The sequence below is a fragment of the Salminus brasiliensis genome, chromosome 10, assembly GCF_030463535.1.
Source record: "Salminus brasiliensis chromosome 10, fSalBra1.hap2, whole genome shotgun sequence".
Taxonomy (NCBI): domain Eukaryota; kingdom Metazoa; phylum Chordata; class Actinopteri; order Characiformes; family Bryconidae; genus Salminus; species Salminus brasiliensis.
In genome coordinates, this window is record NC_132887.1 from 31,383,537 (window position 1) to 31,405,836 (window position 22,300).

Sequence of the window (22,300 nt, forward strand, 5' to 3'; positions counted from 1 at the left end):
TGCATATGCTGTTATTTTGATTTGACTTAATTCAATATCTCTGGAAGACATTCCGTTATTTAGACATAATGCATCAAAATCTTAAGTAAGCTGTTATTTTGATAGTCATTTAAAATCCCAAAAGATAAGCCATTATTATTAAACAATCAGTCAAATAAGTCATTATATCTACATAATAAGACCTCATTTTGACATACTGCTGCCAGAAACAGGTGATTACTCTGTTCTGCTGGTGGAAATAATCTGTCAAGTGAATGTACTGTACCTTGGTCTAAATTAAATGTTGCAGCAAAGAGTGAGGCATGTTGTCTTGTCTGTTTTTCTCCTTTTATTTTTTGTTATAGCACGTTTATGAATTTATTACTTTTTTTAAACTTGCACTTAGTTCGACTTGCAGTTACAATAGAAGTCAAGTTTTCATTTGTCAGCTCATGCTGCACTTACTCTGTTGCTCAGATGCCTATGCTTTATTCTACATAATGCATGACCTTAAGGAAGACCTGGATGCAGATTTGAGAAAAGGATGCGAGGATTTGAGGGGAACAGAAAATATGTTGTTGACAAATGCTTGCTATCTTACATTGAGGACATGACTTAGTTAGATCAGATCTTGTTTCTTATTTATCTTTTTCCTATGCCTTACTAAATAGTGGCCACAACTTAATTATCTTGTTCTGACGCCATACTAAGTAGTGCTCACAACTTAATTATCTCATTCTCACACCATACAAAGTTATATTCTTTTTGTTATTTTGTTTTTATTATATTTTTTCTTTATTTCTTCTTTATTGTGGTGCTGCAGATGCTGTTACTGCAGGGTCAAAGCTGTGGAGAGGATGTGGACAGTGTGGAGAATCTCATACGCAGACATGAGGAGATGGAACGGGAGGTCCGAGTGATCCAGGAGAGAGGCGCTGTGAGTGGGCCAAACTAAGGACCCCGAGGACTTTTGTTGCACTTCGTTTGTGATCAGTCATGTTACAATTATTGTATACATATACAAGTATTGTATATTGTCTGTTTTAATTTGTGAAACCAGGTCCTGGAGAGAGCAACCAAAGATCGATTAAAGACTCATTCTGAGCTTTCTGACAAACTCAACAAGAAGCAGAGAGAAGTAAACACCACTTTGACAAAGCTGGATAAGGAAGTAAGGTTAAGGTGTGTTGACGTTCAGTAATGTGTAGTAAAAAGCTTCAGGTTAGCGTACGACAGTAGATTTACTTTGATATGTGTCATTGTAGGAAGGAGCGTTTACAGGAGTCTCATCAGCTCTGGCTGTTTAAGGCTAACCAGCGACTGCTGCTGGACTGGACACTAAAGCAGACTGCAGAAATTGGGAAGAAAGGCTTGCCCAAGAGCAAGACTGAGGCAGAGAGTTTTATTGTGGAACATCAGGATTGGAAGGTAGAATCTAGAATTTTAACACAGCACTCACCAACCACTGTCTGCCAAAAATCTTTGCATGTAAACAATAAATTCAACAGTATAGCATAAAAGCAAACCATACCCTATATTGGCAAAAGTATTGGGACATTGGGAGTATTGGGAGTTTATCCATGTTGGAGTAACTAATCCTTGTTGGATGGTTATCATCACCTCATGCCCAACTCCCCACCTCATACCAAAAGTATTAGATGGAGCACCATCCATCATTCCAGAGAACACAGTTCTATTTGTTGGCCATACTTCTCTTCTACAAGACAAGCTGTGTGTGTGTGTGCATTAGCACATTTGTGCACATCTGTGCGTTCAGTAGAAGGGGTATCCACAAACGTTTGGACATATAGTGTAATATTGCAATGCTTTGATATAGTGATATTTTCTTACACCCATATTGTCTTGTAGGCAGAAATAGATGCCCGTGGTGAGCGGATCGATTCAGTAAAGAGTTTTGGACAGAATCTAGTAAGGTCTGGCCATAGTGACACAGCAGAAATTAAAAAAGCCTTAAGCAAACTTGAAGATGCTAAAGATGGGCTCATTCATGCATGGGAAGAGAGAAAGACAATCCTGGACCAAGCACTGGACCTTCAGGTATCTCATGAAGCAGTTTAAGTGTGCAGCCATTGAAGAATAAATAAGTTAAATCATGGTATATTTCCTGTGTTTTATGCTCTCTTTTGAAATTGAATCAACATTGGATTTTGGGAACTGGATCTAGATATTCCTTGGCTATGTCGAACAAGGTGAGAGCTTATTGAGCAACATGGAAGCTTTTCTGGCCAATGAAGATCTTGGGGTAAGTCCTTGTTTAAATAGCAGTCACTGGTCATAGCAAAACTAGGAGAACACATTACAACATATTACAACACATTACACAGAAAAAGTGTATTTATTGTTGGTCCAACAAGCCGAGTGTTAAGTTAAGTTTGTTTAATACGCCTGCATCATAGCTGCATCCATACAACTCAAGAAATCCTCAGACTATAAACTCCTACTAACAACTGTCATTTGTGGTCATACCATGATAATACCAAAGTTATTGTTACACTATAGGAAACTGTTGAGTTTATTGATTTTTCAGGACTCCCTCTCAGAAGTGGAGGCTCTCCAGAGGAAGCATTCTCTGTTTGAGAACTCTGTAGAAGCTCAGCTGGAGCAGGTGGTGGAGGTAGAAAGATATGCTCAGCAGCTGACACGGAAACAGCATTATGACTTAGACAATATCAGCAAGAAGAGCAAAGCTGTTCAGTGCAGGTGAGCTGTAAGCCATTTCTAAGTCTACAACACATGAGTTCATGTTTCAGTAGGGCTATAAGCTCAATAATATGCTCATCTGTTTTCTTAAAGAAAGGACAAATTGCTGGAGATGAGCAAAGTTCGACAAAAAGCTTTAGAAGAATCTTTCCAGCTACAGAAATTCTTAGAAGGTACCTATGAGGTATGGCAACAGCTAAGTATTTGCTTTGTTTTTCCATTTTTTAGCACTTTTCTCATTCAGTATTTGTATTGTACATTCCACTACATTATTCTCACTATATTTGATGTCCTTCATTAAGGTGTGTTCATGGTTGAATGAGAAGAAATCAGTGGCTCAAGATGAAAGCTGGAGAGACCCCATCAATTTGCAGGCCAAGCTACTGAAACACCAGAGCTTTGAGGCAGAGATACTAGCCAACCGCAACAGCGTGGAGGCCCTTACAAAGGTAATGTGTGCATTAAATAATAAAGAGAATGAAGAGAGTGGACTCAGACAGTACCAGATCTCATGTGGATGCTGTTTGAATCATAGGAAGGTGAAAAGATGCTAACTGCTGGTCATCCAGCCAAGAACAAAATTAAGCCCAAAACAAAAGAAATCAGCGATGGTTGGGAGCAGCTTTTAACCAACTGCAAGGAGAAGAAATCACGTTTAATGGAGGCATATCAGGTAAGAGTTGTACATTTAAAATGTTTTAAAGCAATATCTAAAAAATTTAAGTAGTCTTAGCAAGTGACCTCGTTTTAAATAAATTATTATATCTAATATTTCTCATTTTCTCCAGATTATATGACTTATATCTAGACATTTTACAGTAATGTTGTATGCTGCTGCCATTGGCAGATTACTTTAGGTGTTTTTTTTTTAATCAGTAAACCCATCCACCAATAAAAGATGACACTTTTAGTAGATAAATGTATACATTTAAATAATCATAGAATTTTTAAAAATGCATTTAAAAAGGCAGAGAATCTCACACTCAAGAGGATTTATTTTGCTAAGAAAATAATTATTTTGCAGTGTATGTAGAACAGTACCCCCTACTGAGTCCTAGAACTACACCTTACTGCACTGGTGTAGTCCAGGACAACAGGACTGACATGCATTTAGCTCATCCGCTACTTCAGATGAATGATGTTGCATATGAGAATGATTTGTAGATGCTCACCTGACATTCAGCTTACATTTAACTGAATCTCTAATAAATGCTATTGAATGTAACCCTTAACTTAACCTTACTCTCGAATCAAAGCTAAATCCTAACTGTAACCCTAACCTTAACCTTCAATCTAAACATAAACCTAACCCTAAAATATTTACATTTAACAAAGAGTTCAGTTGCATTTAATAGAGATTCTGTTGAATCCTAGTTAAATATAAGGTGAGCACGAAACCACTATAATGGACCATTGGTGTGAAGTGATACCAAGTCAACAACTGTGACACACTCAACAGCTCATCCTCACATACATCATTCATCTGCAATGGACCATCCAACAGTGTTCTTGTCGACTTAAATTTCAGGTTCACCACAAATTCCTATTGGACACTAAATCTCCTTCTCTACAATTTTTTACTTACCTTCCAGGCTTTGCAGTTCCAGCGCTCTCTGGATGATGTTGAGGTGTGGCTGGATTCAGTGGAAGCTGAGGTGAGCAAAGAAGACTGTGGAGAGGACCTGGCCTCAGTCAACATGCTGCTAAAGGCTCTACAAGAATTGGAAGAAGTGGTGGATGGGCATCTGGAGAAAGTTCAGGGTCTTGTGGACACAGCCAAAGACTTTAGCTCCCAAGGCAATTTCTTGGCTGAGGAGATCCAGCAACGGGTTTGGCACACAGTCAACAGGTATCTGGCATTTCTATCATGTGATCTTCTTGAGGATAATTTTGCTCATCAAAATAAAACCAGAATACAAACAGAGATGTAGAATTGATGTTTGTACAGTAAGTACAGTTGTACTTCTTTTTCCACTCTTTTTTGCCATAGGTATAATGGTCTGGCTGAGCCACTCCAGTCTCGTAGAGAAACTTTAGAGTCTTGGCAGATGCTGTACCAGTTCTACCGGGACATAGAAGATGAACTGACATGGGTTCAGGACAAGCTACAGGCCATAGCTTCAAAAGACATGGGTACTTCCCTTCAGAGCACACAAGCTATGGTCAAAAAGCACCAGGTTAGTGTTGTGGCTTTTTGTTAACTGTGCTGATGCATTGCTGTGTTAAGCACATATGATGAACTATAATGCTTCAGAATGTGTAAATCCTTTAGTCATTTAGTATTAATTTAGTCAGACATGTCTAGTGACTGACATGCATGGTCTGCATACTACCTTTGTTGGCTTGGAATTTTTCAATGCATTTTCCCATCACACACCATGACACAGCATTTTGTGTAACCTGATGTATACTGAACCCAGTTTGCCCTGGTAGGTTTATGGTAGCATGTACAAATGCAATGTCTTATTTTTATTCTTTAGGTGAAAATGCAGGAAATTGATGGCCGTACCCCTCTGGTGCTCGCAGTACTAGATGCAGGACAGAACTTGGTGAGAGGGAGGCACTTTGCATCACAGGAGATCAGTGAAAGACTGGCTGAGCTAAAGGAACTATTTGACACATTGAAGAGAGAGTCTGCGAATAAGGGCAGACTCCTGCGAGAAGCGCTGGAAATCCAGACCTTCCTCTCAGAGGTTTGAGAACAACCAGTAATCAGAACTTAATAGTGCTTAACTAATAAATTCCATAATATTTCTAGACCTGAATGAATAATGTGATAACAATATTATTAATGTGTGACTGCACACTTTGGAATTTGCAATATTTCCAATTATTTGTCTCTTGAACTTATAAGTTAAGTTGTAAGTTAAGTTTAAAATATCTGCTGTTTTCGATAGGTTTCTGAGTTGGACCTGTGGATGGAGGAGCTGATTCCTGTGCTTGAATCCAGAGACTACGGGAAGAGTGAGGAGACCACAGGAACTCTCCTTAGGAAGCTAGACACAGTAGACCTAGAGCTAGAAAACCACAGTGGAAAAGTGGAGTCATTACAGAAGATTGGGACTGAACTAGAGAAGTCTGGTCATCCCAATAGGTACATGAATTATGGCACCTTTAAATCTCCTATATAGTCAGTTTGCACTGATGTTGAAATTGCTGAACACAATTATATTGATGGAAATGGACAAAAGTTATCAAATTTGCTAAATTCTGGAAGTTAACATATGTGTCACTTCCTAAACACACTAGATTAAATCAGCTCAGTTTTACACCCCCCCCCCCCACCCCCCACCCCTCACCCCCTCCTCTCTTTTTAGTTTTGTTTAAGATTTAGAATGTATTTAGGCTTGGTTTACTAATGGCTTGGGGGCCAATAATATATGTCTATCTGTCTTGTATTTTGTGCTGTGTTTTGTGTATACATATTGAATAATCAATAAAGATATTTGAAAAATACACTCAAAATTTTTCATTTGCAGCCACCTGGTGGGCGACAGTGTCTCAGACATGGGAAAGCGCTTTGCATTTCTGCTGCAGCTGTCGTCAGAGCGCCGTGCCGCACTGGAGGACCTATACAGTCTCTACGTGTTTGAAAGGGAAACCAGAGACCTGCAGGGCTGGATTCTCTCTCGCAAGACCCTTGCAGAGTCAGATGATTGTGGACAAGATCTGGAGGATGTGGAGGTCATTATTCCAATGATATAGTACTCAAAAAAGAAATGTTTGTAAAAAAAAAAATGTCTGCCATGAATTCCAGAGTTGTGTTTTTGATTAGTTTATATGTTTTTTCTTTCAGGCCCTGCTGAAGAAATTTGAAGATTTTGAAGGTGAGGTCAACAGTTTGGGTCAGAGCAAACTTGCTACAGTCCAAAAGCTAAAACAGGAGGTGAAATCCTCAGAAGCTCATCGAAGAGAGAAGGCACTGATAAATTTATGGGAGGACTTAAACACAGCTGTGAAAACAAGAGCGGAGGTAATTGCTCAAGACATTTGGAGAAAAATTATTGTTTAATGGAGAATATTGCTGTGATCTATGAAAAATCTATGAAGTCTTGGATTTCTTTGAAATTGATTTGATCCATTATCCAGCAATCTAATGTGCTCAGGTTTTCATTATTAATTCATTATTAGCATTTTATATTATATATATATATATATATATATATATATATATATATATATATATATATATATATATATATATATATAATATAAATATATATATGTGTGTGTATATATATATATATATATATATATATATATATATATATATATATATATGTGTGTGTGTGTGTGTGTGTGTGTGTGTGTGTGTTTGTGTGTGTACATATATTACTCATTATATTAACTGTTATTTTAAATGATTTAAGATCAAATACATTTCTGCTGTTCTATATCATTGATTTACAGAAACTGCAATCAGCTCGTGAGGTTCATCAGTTTGACCATGACTTGGATGAGCTGAGGAGCTGGATAAGTGAGAAGGAGGTGGTGCTGGACTCAGAGGAGCAGGAACACGACCTGCTTAGTGTCCAGGCTCTTATTCGACAGCATGAAGGCCTTGAGGTACTAAATACCTGTTGTCATTCATTCATTTTTTTTGTTTGTTTATTAAGTCAAGTCAAGTCAGATTTATTTGTATAGCGCTGTTTACAACTGTTGACGTCACAAAGCAGCTTTACATAATTAGTAAGGATTAAGTGCTTATTATTTTTTTCAAAATGGCACACTCAAACATATGCACACTTTGTGTTTGTGATATAATGTGAAATAGATAGATATTGAGTCACTGTCTCCCCCAACAAGGTGTTTAAGTATGGAAACAGCATTGACCAGTTGGAAATATCTGGCTATGGCTCATTTCAAAACCAGTATATCTCAATAAATCATGACCGTATCAACAATACAAATGTAGGCACCTGAGTGTCAAGCAGAAGTAAAATCTGAAACTGTCTTTGAGACAATGTTTGTCTAAAAATAAGAACCACAAAAGGTAGCAAGTGCAAGTAATTACAGTTCACAATGTCAAGTCTAACATTAATTTTTACCATTCTGGAGAAAATTAGCTCTGTGGAGCTCTCTTCTGTGCCTTGGTATTCTTCTGTACATATTAGGTCAAGAACTGAATCAGAATCAGAATCAGAATCAGAATCTCTTTATTTCACCAAGTATGTTACCCATACAAGGAATTTGTCTTGGTGAGAGCAACACGCATGACAAGTAACAAAGAAACACAGAACACAGTCTTAAACTAAAGGAAAATGACACTAAACAATAAATAGGGTAGGGGATAAATTAAAAAAAGTAGAAAGTACTAAAGGTAATAAAGGTAATAAAGAGCTGAAAAATATATTTACAGAAAAGAAAAGGACATCTGGGGCTAACCCTGGACTTTTTTCAGTCTGTTTGTATTATGCTGGATCTGAAATAAAGCAAGGGTGATCTTTTAATAAGGACGAACAGTGTCTGAGGGTTACCATTCATGAGTGGTTGGCATTCATGAGTTAGTGTGTGTTATTTAACAAAAGTAACATAAGTATCATGCATATAGGCCAATATATGTATATATAAACAAACACTCTTCATACATTATACTGGTTTAATGGATTACCTGGATGTCAGTGTCCGGTATTAACACATTTATTGACCTACCAATATGTGATTTGTATGACATAGAATGTTTGTTTGGAGTTACTGCAAAGTTTAATTTCCTAATTTAAATGCTATGCTACAAAGCTGGTTGCTAATCATTACTAGGCAAATTGGGCAATGGCAAACCATATATATGTGTATATATGTATAATATAAACCAGATATATCCTAACAGTGTAACTGCAAAATAAATATCATTTGAAATGAATACTGATAACAAATGGGATTTTTCTTTTTTGGTTTTGCAAGTATTCTATTAAGCTTTTGGCCAACAGTTGCTACTAAATAATATGTTTGTGCAGAAAAATATGGATTGGTCAATTCCCTCTGTTTTTCCTTTTTCAGAGAGATTTGGCTGTAATAGAGGAGGATGTGCAGCACAGACAGGAAGAAGGCAGGGCTCTGGTCAGGCACTATCCCCAGGTTAGGGTTAGTCTGTCCGAGAGACTGCAGGACTTGGAAGACAGCTGGACCAGCCTTCTAGATAAGGCCAGCCAGCGCAAACACAGACTGCAGCAGGCTGAGACTGTCCAGAGATATCTTACGAACTGGAGGGAGCTCATGCAAGTCACTGGCCTTTTTTACATATATATTTTGCAGTGTTATTTGCTGTCAGATCTGTGAGATGTTCTTGATGTCACCACAGGGCGTGGCTTAAAGAGTCATTGTCTCTGGTGACCGGGGAGGGACTCCGAGGCGAGGTCAAAGACTTGACACAGCTAATCAAAAGGCATGAGGAGTATCGTACTCAGATTGACCGTCAACTTGACAAGTCGGAAATGGTGAAAAACAAAGGAAGGCGTGTAATACAGGAGGGGAACTTTATGAGTCAAGAGGTATGGAGCAGCTACCGTCAAATGTTTTTACCTGTTAGTGCTGTATATTGTACCCTTTTTTAACAGCAAGCCACACAACAGTGTCTGTAAATAAGCTCATGAGGTGTTGCTTTAACAAGCTCATGAGGTGTTGTTTTATAGCTGGAGGAGCGTCTGGTAGAGCTCCAGGAGCTGGAGGCTCAGGTGTTGCAGGGCTGGGCTGAGAGGAAAGATATGTATCAGGAAGAGCTGGAGCTGCAGCAACTTCAGAGAGAGCTGGAGCAAGCTGAACATTGGCTAAATAACTATGAAAGTGCGCTGAGTGCAGAAGATTATGGGGTGAGCAAGCCTTTACAGACACTCCTTGAAGGAGTAGCACCATGTTCTTCTTTTTTTTAACTGCTATAAAAAAGTGTGTTTGTTAAGTTCATTTGAAATGTTTTGTCTGGTTTTCCAGGACTCTGTTTCAGATGTTCTGGAGCTAATGAAGAAACAAGAGGACCTAGAGGCCATGATTCAAGCCCAGAGCGAGCGATTTAACATCTTACATAAGAGAAAAATGCAGGTAAAAGGAGCCACGCATAGTAAACTCATACAGTAATTTTTGTCATTCCCAACCTTGGTTTATATAATACTTTTACTATTTAAAAAAATATTATTGCAGAATGACAAATTTACAATTTCTAGTTTAGTTAAACTCAAGTTGAACTGTTTAAGAAAGCCCACTCATTACACATAACTCATTCTGCATTCTGGCAGTCAAATAATGGCTCAGCACAGTCCTGTTCTAGCTTTCATGAAACTCCAGTGCTCTAAAAGAATACATTCTTGCATCAAAGTTATTCTTACTAAACATGAGACCGATTTAGTTTAACCATTCTTTGAATTAAATTGAAGACAACAGTGCTGACATGTTTGATAATAACCTGTGATCTTTCAGAGAGAGCAGATGATGCAAGAGACTTATGCAGGTCAAAGCGGCTCCAGAAAAAAGCCTGTTCGTGTGACATCTCTTAAAAGAAAGCCATCAGATCGTCCTGTTCCTGCCCCACGAGCTTCCATAGCCAACCCCATCCTGAGAAGGAACAGCAGTGGCAGGAACGATAGTTCACCTTTGGCCTCTAGTGCTTCCACAAAGTCATCAATCCTGAAGAGAAACAGCAGTGGCAAGAGCGACCATTCCTCTGGGGTTCCTCGGGTAGCATCTGTATTCAGGAGGAGCACCAGCACAAACGATGCCATGACCTCAAATATTCCCTCTCTCAGAGCTCCCTCAGACTTTTCTAAAAGACAAAACTTTGTAGAAAAATCACTGACATCAGTGCCTACCACAAACTGCAATCAGACCTCCATGCTTGAAGATGACATAACTCCCTTAGGAGAAAAAGACCTAGACTACAAATATGTCTCTCCTGACATTTCCAATCCAAGGACCACCCAGAGGATGGTCAGACCACCAAGCCCAAAAAAAGAGGTTGAGGAACCTCCAACTTCAACACCTCCTGATCCACCTTCCTTAGTCACCTTAGGGAAGCCTGAAGATACCAGCACTGCTTCCCCAGTGACTGACCTTCCTCCATCTCCACCACCATCTCCTCCCTCATCTCCCAAATTTACCAAGGAAGCTAAGGCCTCAACAGAAGAAACGTTCACGGATACTCCAGCACCATCTCCTGTAGATAGCAAGGTGATAGCAAGCTTAAAAACAGCTATTTTCTGCCAAAAACATACCATTCTGTTTAGTAGTATTCACTTATGGTATTTTTGCCCCCAAAATATGATTTGTGCTCTTTAGGTCAGAGAAGGTCTAATCAAAATGGAGGGACCCCTGGAGATTAAACTAAAACAAGGAGGAATTAAAGTAAGCTTGACATCAAAAACAGAATGCTGTAAAATTGGGATCATGTGCTGTGGCCACACGTTTATGTACATTCATCATGGACGAATATGTCATGGCAGTATTTGGCTTTTAATGACTTTTTTAAAATGTAATGTTTTGGAGCATAATGAGTGGATAACACACATCTTTAATAGAAAAAAACAAGAATTTAATGTAGAAGGTTTCATTTTGGGGGGGGGGGGTTTCTGAAATCAGTGCATGGTTAAATTATACAAACAGGGACAAACATATATGTAAACCAACAGAAAACTCCAAAATGTCTTTGCATGTTTATTTACTTTAATGATCCTTATTGACTACAGCTGGTAGCTTATCTGATCCCACATAAGAATAGTTTGTTTGATAGCACTAGTTTAAATGACCAACACGCAGTATAATGACAAAGTCTGAAGAGCAACTTTGCCAAGGCATGGAAGAAGACCCAAATGGTCAACCAGTCAGGAACAACCTAAGAAACTTCAAGAAAAGCCATCTGCAGGAATGTTTTATGGTCAGATGAGACATTCGGAGGAAAGGTGAGGCATTTAACCCCAAGAACACTGTACCAACTGTTGCATGGTGGTGGTAGCATCATGTTTTAAGGTTGTTTTTTCTGCCAGTGACACTTTGCACAAAGTATAAGAAATGATAAGAAAGGAGGACTACTACCTCAAACCTCATATTTGCTATTTGTATATTTTTTCCCTTGTGTCTTGCGCACCACATTCTTATTTTGTTGTAAATAAAATAATAAATAAATAATGTATGCTGAACACTCCTTCTGTCCCTAAAACAAAAACAGTTAAAAGAAATCATAAAAAAGACTCAATCATTCGTGTCCATGATGACTGTACCTAAATGTCTGAGCACTACTGACTTTGTAATGTTGTAGTAACAATATGATTTCATGGTGGGATATTTGTATGTTAATATGTATTAGAGTGTGGATCACTGGGAAACTGTTTATGCAGTACTGGAGGAAGAAACTCTGAATCTGTTTAAAGATCAGGATGCTGCCAGTGAGGTATTGCACAAAAAATGTTTGGACACACACAGAGCTACAATTACACATACAGTAATGGAAACAAGAGAAGAGGTGATTTCTAAGTAAATGTAAAGTTTGAATGCCACTCAAGATTTCAGACTGGAAATAAAAACAATGCAGTGAAAGCAATAGAAATTAATCATCTGCCTTCCATACTTGACAGAGCTGCACCCGATGGCCACCTATTGCTATGGATGGAGCTATTTGTAAAGATAACCCATACTACAGGAGAAAGAACTACACCTTCAAACTCATGTGAGTATGTTGATGACTATTCGAGACAAGACAAGACAACCATATTCACCATTTGTGTTAGTCACGGATGGAATTTCGCCTTTTGCCCACCTAGTGAACACACACATACACACCAGTAACAACAGTAACAGCTTGTCAAGTCCGGGTATTGAACCCACAACCATGCAATCAGTAGCCTGACAATGCCAAACCACCATAGCCCATTTCTCACTCTCATGTCACTGTAATAAAACATGCATCAGTCACTTTTGGAAAACTTCACTCAAAAAAATAAAAAGTGTACAAAGACAAAACAAATATTTAAGGAATTATATACATAACCCAGAATTCACAGACAGATACTGGGGCAAAGTGCTGTCTTTTTATCATTAGAGATGGTAATAGCCAAACACAATTCATTTCACTTCAGAACCAAGCAAAGCTGCATCAGATTCAGATGGTATTGTGGGCCTCAGCATCTAGAATACCAACTGAGGAAATAAGGGAGTTGAAGATATTACTCTATTATTGTTTTCTTATGTTTAGTCTGAAAGATGGTAGTCAGTACCTGTTCGCCGCCTCTTCCCAAGAGAAACAGGAGAGGTGGGTAGAGGAGCTACAGAGCTGCACCAGTCAGAGAAGCTCAGCAACAACGCATGGGTAAACAAACATACATGCACATGCCATTCTCAGTCAGATTCTCTATATAGTCTATATAGCCCATATATATTTAATGTGTCCATGCTGACATTTATATACCTAGGTAACTATAGGGATAATTGCTGAGTGAACAGTGAGGCCGGAAATGGAAATGGAAATGTATATATGTACAAATTGTGTGTTCACACTTAATTAGTTACTTGCTCATTTCAGGAAATGGCTTCAAAACTGAGTGTTATATAGAGGTATCCTTTGAATTATTGGTCTATTCTAACTAGCTAATGTTTTCTTGGATAAATAGCAAAGCACTTTGTAAGTCGCTCTGGATAAGAGCGTCTGCTAAATGCCCGAAATGTAAATGTAAATGTAAATATACATATAGTCAGGGTCTGATTAATATTTGGGTTTAAATAATATGATAATTGATAGTCATTTCAGCCACTAAAGCACAATTTGACCAAATGTTGAGGTCTGTATTATTAACTTTTTACCATGTTTTTATTTTTCATTTCATTTACTATCTAAAGCCAGTCAACATATTGCTGCTGTCCAAAGAAAAGTATTGATAAAGTATCTCCATTTTTGTCTGTTTTTAGTTTTCTCCATGGTTTACACCCTGTAGCTGCTATGTACACTGTTCTGGATGAGCAGACCAATAGAAATGCTCTAAATTACTTAGTGTAAACTGTTATGTTATGTTGCAAAGTCATAAAAGTCATTTTTGCCTTCTCCTGAAAAGCCAGCATTTTGGAGATGCATGTTTTTCAATGGACAGCGACAATATGGGTTCTGGGTTTTGTAATGCTCATAATGGTACCGTTAATTATTTTTTATTAATGGTACCGTTAATTACTTTATATCTCAATTATTTCATTATGGATAACTTTTGAGAAAAGGCAGAATTCCTCTTTAACTAGATCAAATTAAATTGACAATAGGTGGAAAAAACATTCTGCTCTGTCAGGCAAATCAAAACTACTTTATACATCTTTTTGGTCATGTATTTGCATACTTTTTTGGTCATGTATTTGCATGAATTTTGTTCGTTTTCATCAGATTGACAACAGATAAAAAGGAAGAGGCAGAAGAGCTGCAGGGCTCAAAGTCAGTGGACACATTGGACACACATGCCTCCATTAAGGAGCCAGTGCTAAAAAAGGGTGAGGAACTGAATGCAGTCTGTGAGTATCTGTGTGTGCATGCATGTTTCTAACTAAAGGCTCTGAACCAACTTACAGATTCTACAGAGAGTTCTGAGACAGAGAGGGGGCCGCCTCCCAAACCGCCACACACATACTACAATATACACCGCTACCCAGACGGAGGAGAGAGCAGCGACTCAAGTAAGAATAATAGTGTGTATTTTTATCTTGTGTTCTTGCCCCCTCATCTGTATTCAGAGGAATTAAAGCTTTGTTATTAGAGAATGTTGGTGGTGTCTGAACAAAAAATGCGAACAGGATTAGATTGGTGTTAACTTGTACTGTTTTGTTGATTTACAGGGTCTTTAGGAAGTCTTCAGAGGAACCTACCTCCCTCCTTCCCTCCACCCCTGCCCCCACTAAACCAGCATGAGAGTGGAAACAAGGAGAAGGCCAAAAACAGGAGTGTCTTCAAGAAGCTGTTCAAAAAGTGATTTGTGCATCTTGGCAGAACTTTCTACTTGCAACAAAAATTCTGTGATTGCTGTTCCTCACATATTTTCTTAACGTTTATATACTGTTTATTGTGTGAAATCACTAGTCATATATTTTATATTGGTTAAGTGTTCAAGCAAATTCTACAGACCAAATAATGAAAACTACACATTAAACTGTTTGCTTAATATGTGGCTCACTGAAGAAAAATGTCTTAATTATGAAATTTATTTTCACATTAAATTTTTGTGAAAGTATGTAGTCTGCGTACTCTTTTTTCTCTCGTTGTTAGTAATATTATCATCATTATTAGTATTGCCACTATTTTCTTATTATTGTCTTTTACTTTACTTTTATTCCAAATTTCTCTGTTGACAATAGCCCTTGTTTTGCATGTTACACCCTCTCTTCACTACTGATACTATTTTCATCTATTAGTAATTAAATTCAATCTCTTAAATCTCTTAGCCCTACGTAAATATGATTTGATCTCAGTGCAGGTCATGGAATAGGCTGTGTACTTTTGAAGAATCTTCTAAAGATTAAGGAATGGTGGATTCACTGGCAACAGTAGTGTCCAGCAGTGTTGAGTGCTATAGTACAACTGCGCCGCAAGGTGGCACCACAGACTGGAAAAGATAACGCTCTGTCCTTCAACATCTAAATGATCTTAGTTTTCGCCTTTCAGAAGCTCATCAGCACTCATTTCTTTGTCTGTATCTGCTGTAAAATACCAACGCTACTAATTATACTATTATAAGCCGTGAGGGACACTCAAAACATGTGTACTGAGATCGTATATTTAAAGCTGGTTCTGTGTGGAGCAATTTGCCTTCTTAATTGGGAAGTTTTCTGCAGGTCTGACACAGAAAGCCACTTTGAGCACCTTTCGACTTCGGACCGAGTTTCTGAAATGTGACTGTCAGCTGCTACCACTGAGACATTTTTACAAAAGCGGCATTTGTTTTATCACGGGCGACTTTGTGTCTATTAGTGCTATATAATAAATAAATTATATATTTCCCCCGTTATATATTATTTGAAATTATTAATACTTATTGTTGTATTTTGGCGATGTTGGACGATTTCTCCAAATGCGTTTTTTTTAAAACATCTGCTACGTTTTAAGTGTTTACCCCCTGCTTACGGTTTATTTAATGCGTACTGTGTGTTTAGTTCACGTTTGGCTCACGTTTGTTTAAGAAATTCGTTAGTTCGATATATAGATAAATAGACTTCATTGGTATCGAATGAAATTGTAGAAATCGTGTTTGAATTATTTTAATTGCAGGTACCAAATATACGACTCATCGGGGTAACTGAAAAATATGTGAATGTAAAATGTGAGGTACATGTCGCCTAATCCGGCGGTGTAAATGTTACTAATCTAACAGTCATTTTTTGATGATTTTTGTAATTCAGCAGAGTAGACTAAGCGTTAGTTGAACATCCTTCAATGAGTATCACTTTAATGCCGAAACGAATTTAATCGAATCGTTGTGTATTCACGCTGCTAGCTATCCTAGCACACAACCTGCTTTTACCGCTATAGATTTCAGCGTGAATATTTTTTGTTGTGATAATTAATGGATTAAAACACACACGCACACAAAACAATCTAACACATAAAATGAAAAGAAAATGCTGAATGTATGCAACTGAATCGCCCGCTTGAAAGTAGGCTGAAATATTTTTGTTTATTTAGTTATTCATTTATTTTTAATTATTTACTCGAAGGCCTGAGACGTTCCACCTTAAATTAGTCTAACGAATTCGACCTTCAATACTCAATACCAATACCAAGATTACGTTAATAACGTATACTATTGCTATAGCTCCCCGGTATCCTGGTTCTGCACATCCTCCCTCCTCGGCTCTTTAGCCCATCTTGCCCACCTCTTCGGTCATCGGGCACTAGAAAGCTTTACAGGGGAAAGCAGGTGTATCAGACTAAAAACCCGAACCTGTAGAAAGTGATCTCTAAACGCTCGGCCCCCTCTTTGTCCACAAGGAGGAGCTGTTACCGCACTCAGACTCAAACCCGTTCAACTGAGTCTCGCCCTGAGAGCTCCTTGGGCTGCTGCGCTTTACCACACCGATATCTGTGTTTTTTTTAACGCGTGTGATGAACATTTCACGTGTATGCCATTGACTCAACCAAACAGCTCTAAAATAAAAACAAGCAGAGCCCCTTTCTCGGCTCAGCTTAAACCTCCCCGTCCCCGAGTTATCTCTCTCCCTATCGCTCTTTTAAACGACCGGTATACATTTGTAGACTTGAACTTACATTAAAATAATTATATAGATTTTATTAGGATTTTTTTTTTTACTGTAGAATTAAATAAAGTATCTCGTTGTCACGATGTTCGCCCTACAACAACAGCTATAAACATGAAAAATATATATTTTAAAGTGTATTGGAAATCCAGTCAAATTTAAAAATAAATAAATAAATAAATAAATGATACCACGGTCATTTAGTCGTAATCAGTCTGAAGATAACACGGATATTAGCTTACATAGAGAGGCAGCTCAACTAGAAGCCTTAAATCGTCCACAGCGTGGAAATAACCAGTAACACAAACACTCGGGGGAATATATAAATATACAATTTTAATTATAAATATAAATTTAAATTTTTAATTTAAATATTATGAATATATTCCTACACAAAAATCCTTTTCACAAATCAGTGGGAGTAAAGTTGACTTGTTTATAGTGTTGGAGCACGCAAGTAAAGTAAATTTGTACGCGGTCAGTTACCTGGATGTGCTTAACACACGGACTCAAATGCGAGCAAACTTAAGGCGTTCACGCCTGCTCAGGAAATCCAATTAAAAAAAAAAAAAGAGGCCAAGCATGATTTTATTGTGCGCCTGTTTTCCAGCGATGTTTTTTCTAGTTATACTGAATCTGTCTCTGGGGCAACATGTGGGCGAAGAAGTCACGATTGTCTCGCATTTATGTATTGAAGAAAGCTCAGGGGTCACAGAAAGATGATCTGCGTCTATTTTGAGTGAGTGCTGATCTATTTTGATGATGTTACACACGCTCCTGGATTCAGTTACACAAAAAAATACAAGGGCGAAAAATGAGCACCGATACGGAGAGGTTTAAAACGTGCAGTGCAAAAGTGTGAAATGTCGTTCGGGGGTGTTATGATTAAACCGCTCATACACATAAGTCTTAATGGAATGTGCTATTTGAAGGTATATCACAGTTCAGTCTATCTATATATCTCTAGTCTATGTACATGAATCATTTTGAGGTAAGTTTTTTTGTGTGTGTCTATATATATATATATATATATATATATATATATATATATATTACAAACATGATGAAATGGAGATGTGTTGTTATTTTTATTTTGTAATTAATATGCAATTGTTCTAATTTTCGAAAAATTCGTTTTCTTTCTAGCAGAATAGAAGAATATGCAGCATTTTTTTTACTACTTACATTATTATTATTTTTTACGGATCACATTTGCACAGCAGTGAAAACCTACGTTTGGTGTTTAGAAATCTGTGTGTTTGTGTGGATCCTAGGAGTGTGTTTGCATATATATCAGTGCTCTCCAGTTCGGTGACTCCGCTGAGGTTTGTTTGTTTGTGCGCGCGCTTCGTCTGTGTGGACAATTTGCTGGCGCGCGTGAATATGTGAGTTTGTGTGTGTGTGTTTTGCACGTGTGTCTGTTCTTGTAGTGAAGCCCCCTGCAACGCCTCAAACACACACACACACACGCGCACACACACACACACACACACACACACACACCTATCAGGCGTTTCGTTTCGGACTTTAAGCGAAAACACAACGCACGCATTAATGCACGCGTTAGGTGTGTACTAGGTGTAGGTTGAGGTGAGGCCGTTATTATTATTTTTTTCATTTTAAGGGGGTTGTTTTTGTCTTGAAATGAAGTGAACATTATCTCTCACTTAATCACGACCCGTTAAACTACGCTTACTCTGTAATTTGAAATTATAGAATGATACTACAGCCGACAGCAGACGCCTTCACTGCCATTTCACTTCTACACACTCCATCTGAGTGTAATCACACCCCGAGAAAAGAGAAGCTTTCTGATGAGGGTGGTCGTCAACATGAGCTCAGACCCTTCTGGAGTAGTAAATGTACACAGGTAGTCACTGGGATTTTTATGGTCACAACAAACGTGCTGAACTCCGGCCTCCTGGAGTTTTTTCACCTGTTATAACGACTGCAAGCTCTCATAGCCTGTACGTTCTTCCCTTTTACACATACTTTACAGACATACATCACATTTTATACACACGTTGATGAGTTACGACCTGTATGCAACATTATTATTTTTCTTCCACGTATTACTCTTGGGCTTATTGTAGCCAATTTAGCTAACATCTGTGTCCTGATAAACGTTGTCATTCAATCGTGTATTGTTATTACACAATCTGTTTTATTAATAACACCTTTATTACAAAAGTGCACAGGCCATTGCAAAGCTTGCACAGGCTAAAGCTAAATGCTACCCCTAACACACACACACACACACACACACACACACACACACACACACATACACACACAGAGAGATAGCACAACATATGTTAACGGGTGTCAGAAGGCATACACTTCCCGCAACATTTAACCTGCCATAAAAATCGTTCCCGAGCCAATAAATAAATAAATAAATAAATAAATAAATAAATAAATAAATGAATGAATGAATGAATGAATGAATGAATGAACATTGATAGACATTAAAATCCTACGTGCTCACTTTGCTTTTGTAAATAATGTCCGTGACAGGAAGTAGCATCTCAGTTCGATTGGGTCTAAAACTGAAGCCCTTTTACCCCCCCCCCAACCACACACACACACACACACCACCACCACCACCACCACCACCCCTCCTCCTCGGTTCGGTATGAAAACACATATGAGGGCGGATGCGGGTTTGTTGAAACAGCGCGCTAAAATGATCAAAAAAGAGAAGGAAACGTAGGTTTCCAGCTCTTTATTTTCTTGGTAGGAGCTCGTGGTAGCGCCGGCGCGCGCGCGCTCCTGCGCCTCAACTCCTGCGAGCGCGCGTGCGCGCTGAAGCGCGACCGCTAAGAGCCGCCCTCTGATTGGCTACGAGGAGGGAGGACGCTTTAATACTTATTGCGGCCGTGGTTGGCTGCAGCCGGTAAAGGTTCAACTCAGTTTTTTTCAAGCTTTAGTGTCTGTGGCTCCGTAATTAATTGTAGCTAGCTGTCTCTTATCGACGCGTTTTTCAAGGAACATGAAATAGTTTGTTGGGCCGTGTTTGTGTGCGTGTGTGTGTGTATGTGTGTGCGCGCGCGGTGTTTCTGGGCTGATTTCCCCCCTTTTACCCTGTCGAAAGGAGTTGCCGGCGTTTAAGAGATTTTGAAGGTCCAACTGTGCTGCTGGTTGTTGCTGTTCTACCTTTTTTTGCGTGTGATGTTGGATATGGGAGACCGGAAAGAAGTGAAAATGATTCCCAAGTCGTCGTTCAGTATAAACAGTCTGGTGCCCGAAGCCGTCCAGAGCGATAACCACCACCGGGCTGGACCCGAGGAGGAGGAGAAGGTGTCCCTGTCCGGGGCACAGGACGCCAAGTCGGAGAGCGCCTGTGCTAAAAGTGAGAACACGGACTCGACGTGCGCGGACGACAAGGAGAAGCAGGAAGAGAAGAAGGACTCAAAAGAGGGCGAAGGTGGAGGCAAAGACGGCGAGAAGAAGAACGGCAAGTACGAGAAACCGCCGTTCAGCTACAACGCACTCATCATGATGGCCATCCGGCAAAGTCCGGAGAAGCGGCTTACGCTCAACGGCATCTATGAGTTCATCATGAAGAACTTTCCGTACTACCGAGAGAACAAGCAGGGCTGGCAGAACTCCATCCGCCACAACCTGAGCCTCAACAAATGCTTCGTCAAAGTGCCCAGGCACTACGACGACCCGGGCAAGGGCAACTACTGGATGCTCGACCCGTCCAGCGACGACGTGTTCATCGGCGGGACGACAGGCAAGCTCCGGCGGAGGTCCACCACATCCCGGGCCAAGCTGGCGTTCAAGCGCGGCGCACGCCTCACATCTACCGGCCTCACTTTTATGGACCGAGCAGGTTCTCTGTACTGGCCCATGTCGCCCTTCCTCTCCCTTCACCACCCGAGGGCGAGCAGCGCGCTCAGCTACAACGGCACGTCATCGGCGTACCCCAGCCACCCCATGTCCTACAGCACCATGCTGACCCAGAACAGTCTGAGCAACAACCACTCGTTCCCGGCCTCCAACGGCCTGAGCGTGGACAGACTCGTAAACGGGGAGCTGCCCTACGCCACGCACCACCTCACGGCGGCCGCCCTGGCGGCCTCTGTTCCATGCGGGCTCTCGGTGCCCTGCTCCGGGACGTACTCACTCAACCCGTGCTCGGTGAACCTGTTGGCCGGACAGACCGGCTACTTCTTCCCGCACGTCCCGCACCCGTCCATGAGCTCGCAGTCCAGTGGGGCCATGAGCTCCAGGGCCGCCTCGTCCTCCTCGCCACAAGCGGCCTCCTCTCTGCCCTGTGACTCTTTACGGCCTTCCCTACCCAGTTTCTCATCGGGACTGTCCGCAGGACTCTCTGACTACTTCACACATCAAAACCAAGGGTCAACGTCAAACCCCCTTATACACTAACTAAACATCCACAGGAACAGACTGTAAGTGAACATTCTGCACCCATTCACACTGTAATATATATATAAAAATATATATGAAAAAGGAAAAAAAAAATACTGGGAGAGAAAGGAACATGCAAGCAGCCGAACTCCAGGTATTTTGTATTAAATTCTTCAATTCTCCTCCTTTATTTCTGTACACGAACGTCAAGTGTCGAGGAACTGTTTTTTTTTTTTATGATTTCCACTGTCAGCAACGTGCAATGTGACAAGATTTTAAAAAGAGGGTAAAGAGTAGTGCTTTTTTTTTAAAGGCAGTAAAAAAACTTTTTACATTAGAATGTGTATTTAAATAGTGGTTGCAGATTTGTCTAATTTTAAATGTAAAACAAATATCTAAACCATCGCATCGCCACCACCAGTCGTCATGTTTGCAGTATTATCACGTATCATGAGCGCACTGGTGGAGTGTGACTTTACAAATTAACACAAAAACTATTCTCGTTTTTTTTTTTTTAAATAAATGTGCTCTATAAGTGCAGAATACCCGTTCAGACCCATGGCTCTTTGTAATTTTGTCAGTTTCATAGATTATTATTATAATTAACGGAGTAAATGCACTCACAATACGTTCTTTTATCCATCTTTTTAAGTACAGTTTCTTTATAGACCAAAGAATGGGTATCAAATACATTTGTTTCAGTATTCACCATCAGACAGACGGTTTTGAAGGGAACAGACTGAATGCTTTTAGCTTGTGTTTTGCAGAATTAGGATCCTGTGTGTGGTCACCACCAGGTCCCATTTCTTTCTTTTTTGTAATTAATGAAATGTCAATTCCTGTTGTAATTATAGGTTAACTTTACGAAGTGTAACCGTGTTGAGTAAATGCCTCATAAAAAATATTGAGTGAATGTTTATGTCGTCTTTAAATTCCATGGTTGTGATTTTGTGGTCTTATGCCCGTGTTTGTCGCTTAAACTGTTAACCGAACAAAATAAAAAGAATAGGTTTACGTTCATTGA

General features: G+C 39.4%; 2 protein-coding genes across 2 annotated transcripts in view; both read left to right on the forward strand.

The window, feature by feature from the left end:
* Positions 1-14,822, forward strand: part of sptbn5 (spectrin, beta, non-erythrocytic 5) — a 47,810-nt gene extending 32,988 nt beyond the window's left edge. Inside the window, exons 43-70 of the mRNA XM_072689809.1 lie at positions 803-916; positions 1,040-1,161; positions 1,245-1,407; positions 1,849-2,037; positions 2,165-2,242; positions 2,528-2,700; positions 2,794-2,884; positions 3,003-3,149; positions 3,236-3,373; positions 4,293-4,549; positions 4,691-4,877; positions 5,181-5,393; positions 5,598-5,794; positions 6,180-6,384; positions 6,497-6,673; positions 7,111-7,266; positions 8,698-8,915; positions 8,999-9,188; positions 9,330-9,506; positions 9,625-9,732; positions 10,108-10,854; positions 10,963-11,028; positions 11,987-12,070; positions 12,255-12,346; positions 12,872-12,985; positions 14,042-14,145; positions 14,224-14,328; positions 14,488-14,822. Of these exons, the coding sequence (XP_072545910.1) occupies positions 803-916; positions 1,040-1,161; positions 1,245-1,407; positions 1,849-2,037; positions 2,165-2,242; positions 2,528-2,700; positions 2,794-2,884; positions 3,003-3,149; positions 3,236-3,373; positions 4,293-4,549; positions 4,691-4,877; positions 5,181-5,393; positions 5,598-5,794; positions 6,180-6,384; positions 6,497-6,673; positions 7,111-7,266; positions 8,698-8,915; positions 8,999-9,188; positions 9,330-9,506; positions 9,625-9,732; positions 10,108-10,854; positions 10,963-11,028; positions 11,987-12,070; positions 12,255-12,346; positions 12,872-12,985; positions 14,042-14,145; positions 14,224-14,328; positions 14,488-14,621 (4,746 nt within the window). The 3' untranslated portion in view covers positions 14,622-14,822. The remainder of the gene's footprint in view (positions 1-802; positions 917-1,039; positions 1,162-1,244; positions 1,408-1,848; positions 2,038-2,164; positions 2,243-2,527; positions 2,701-2,793; positions 2,885-3,002; positions 3,150-3,235; positions 3,374-4,292; positions 4,550-4,690; positions 4,878-5,180; positions 5,394-5,597; positions 5,795-6,179; positions 6,385-6,496; positions 6,674-7,110; positions 7,267-8,697; positions 8,916-8,998; positions 9,189-9,329; positions 9,507-9,624; positions 9,733-10,107; positions 10,855-10,962; positions 11,029-11,986; positions 12,071-12,254; positions 12,347-12,871; positions 12,986-14,041; positions 14,146-14,223; positions 14,329-14,487) is intronic.
* Positions 14,823-19,747: 4,925 nt separating this feature from the next.
* On the forward strand, positions 19,748-22,300 carry foxg1a (forkhead box G1a). Its single transcript, XM_072689833.1, has one exon. The coding sequence runs from the start codon at positions 20,071-20,073 to the stop codon at positions 21,292-21,294; it is 1,224 nt and encodes a 407-aa protein (XP_072545934.1). The 5' UTR covers positions 19,748-20,070; the 3' UTR covers positions 21,295-22,300.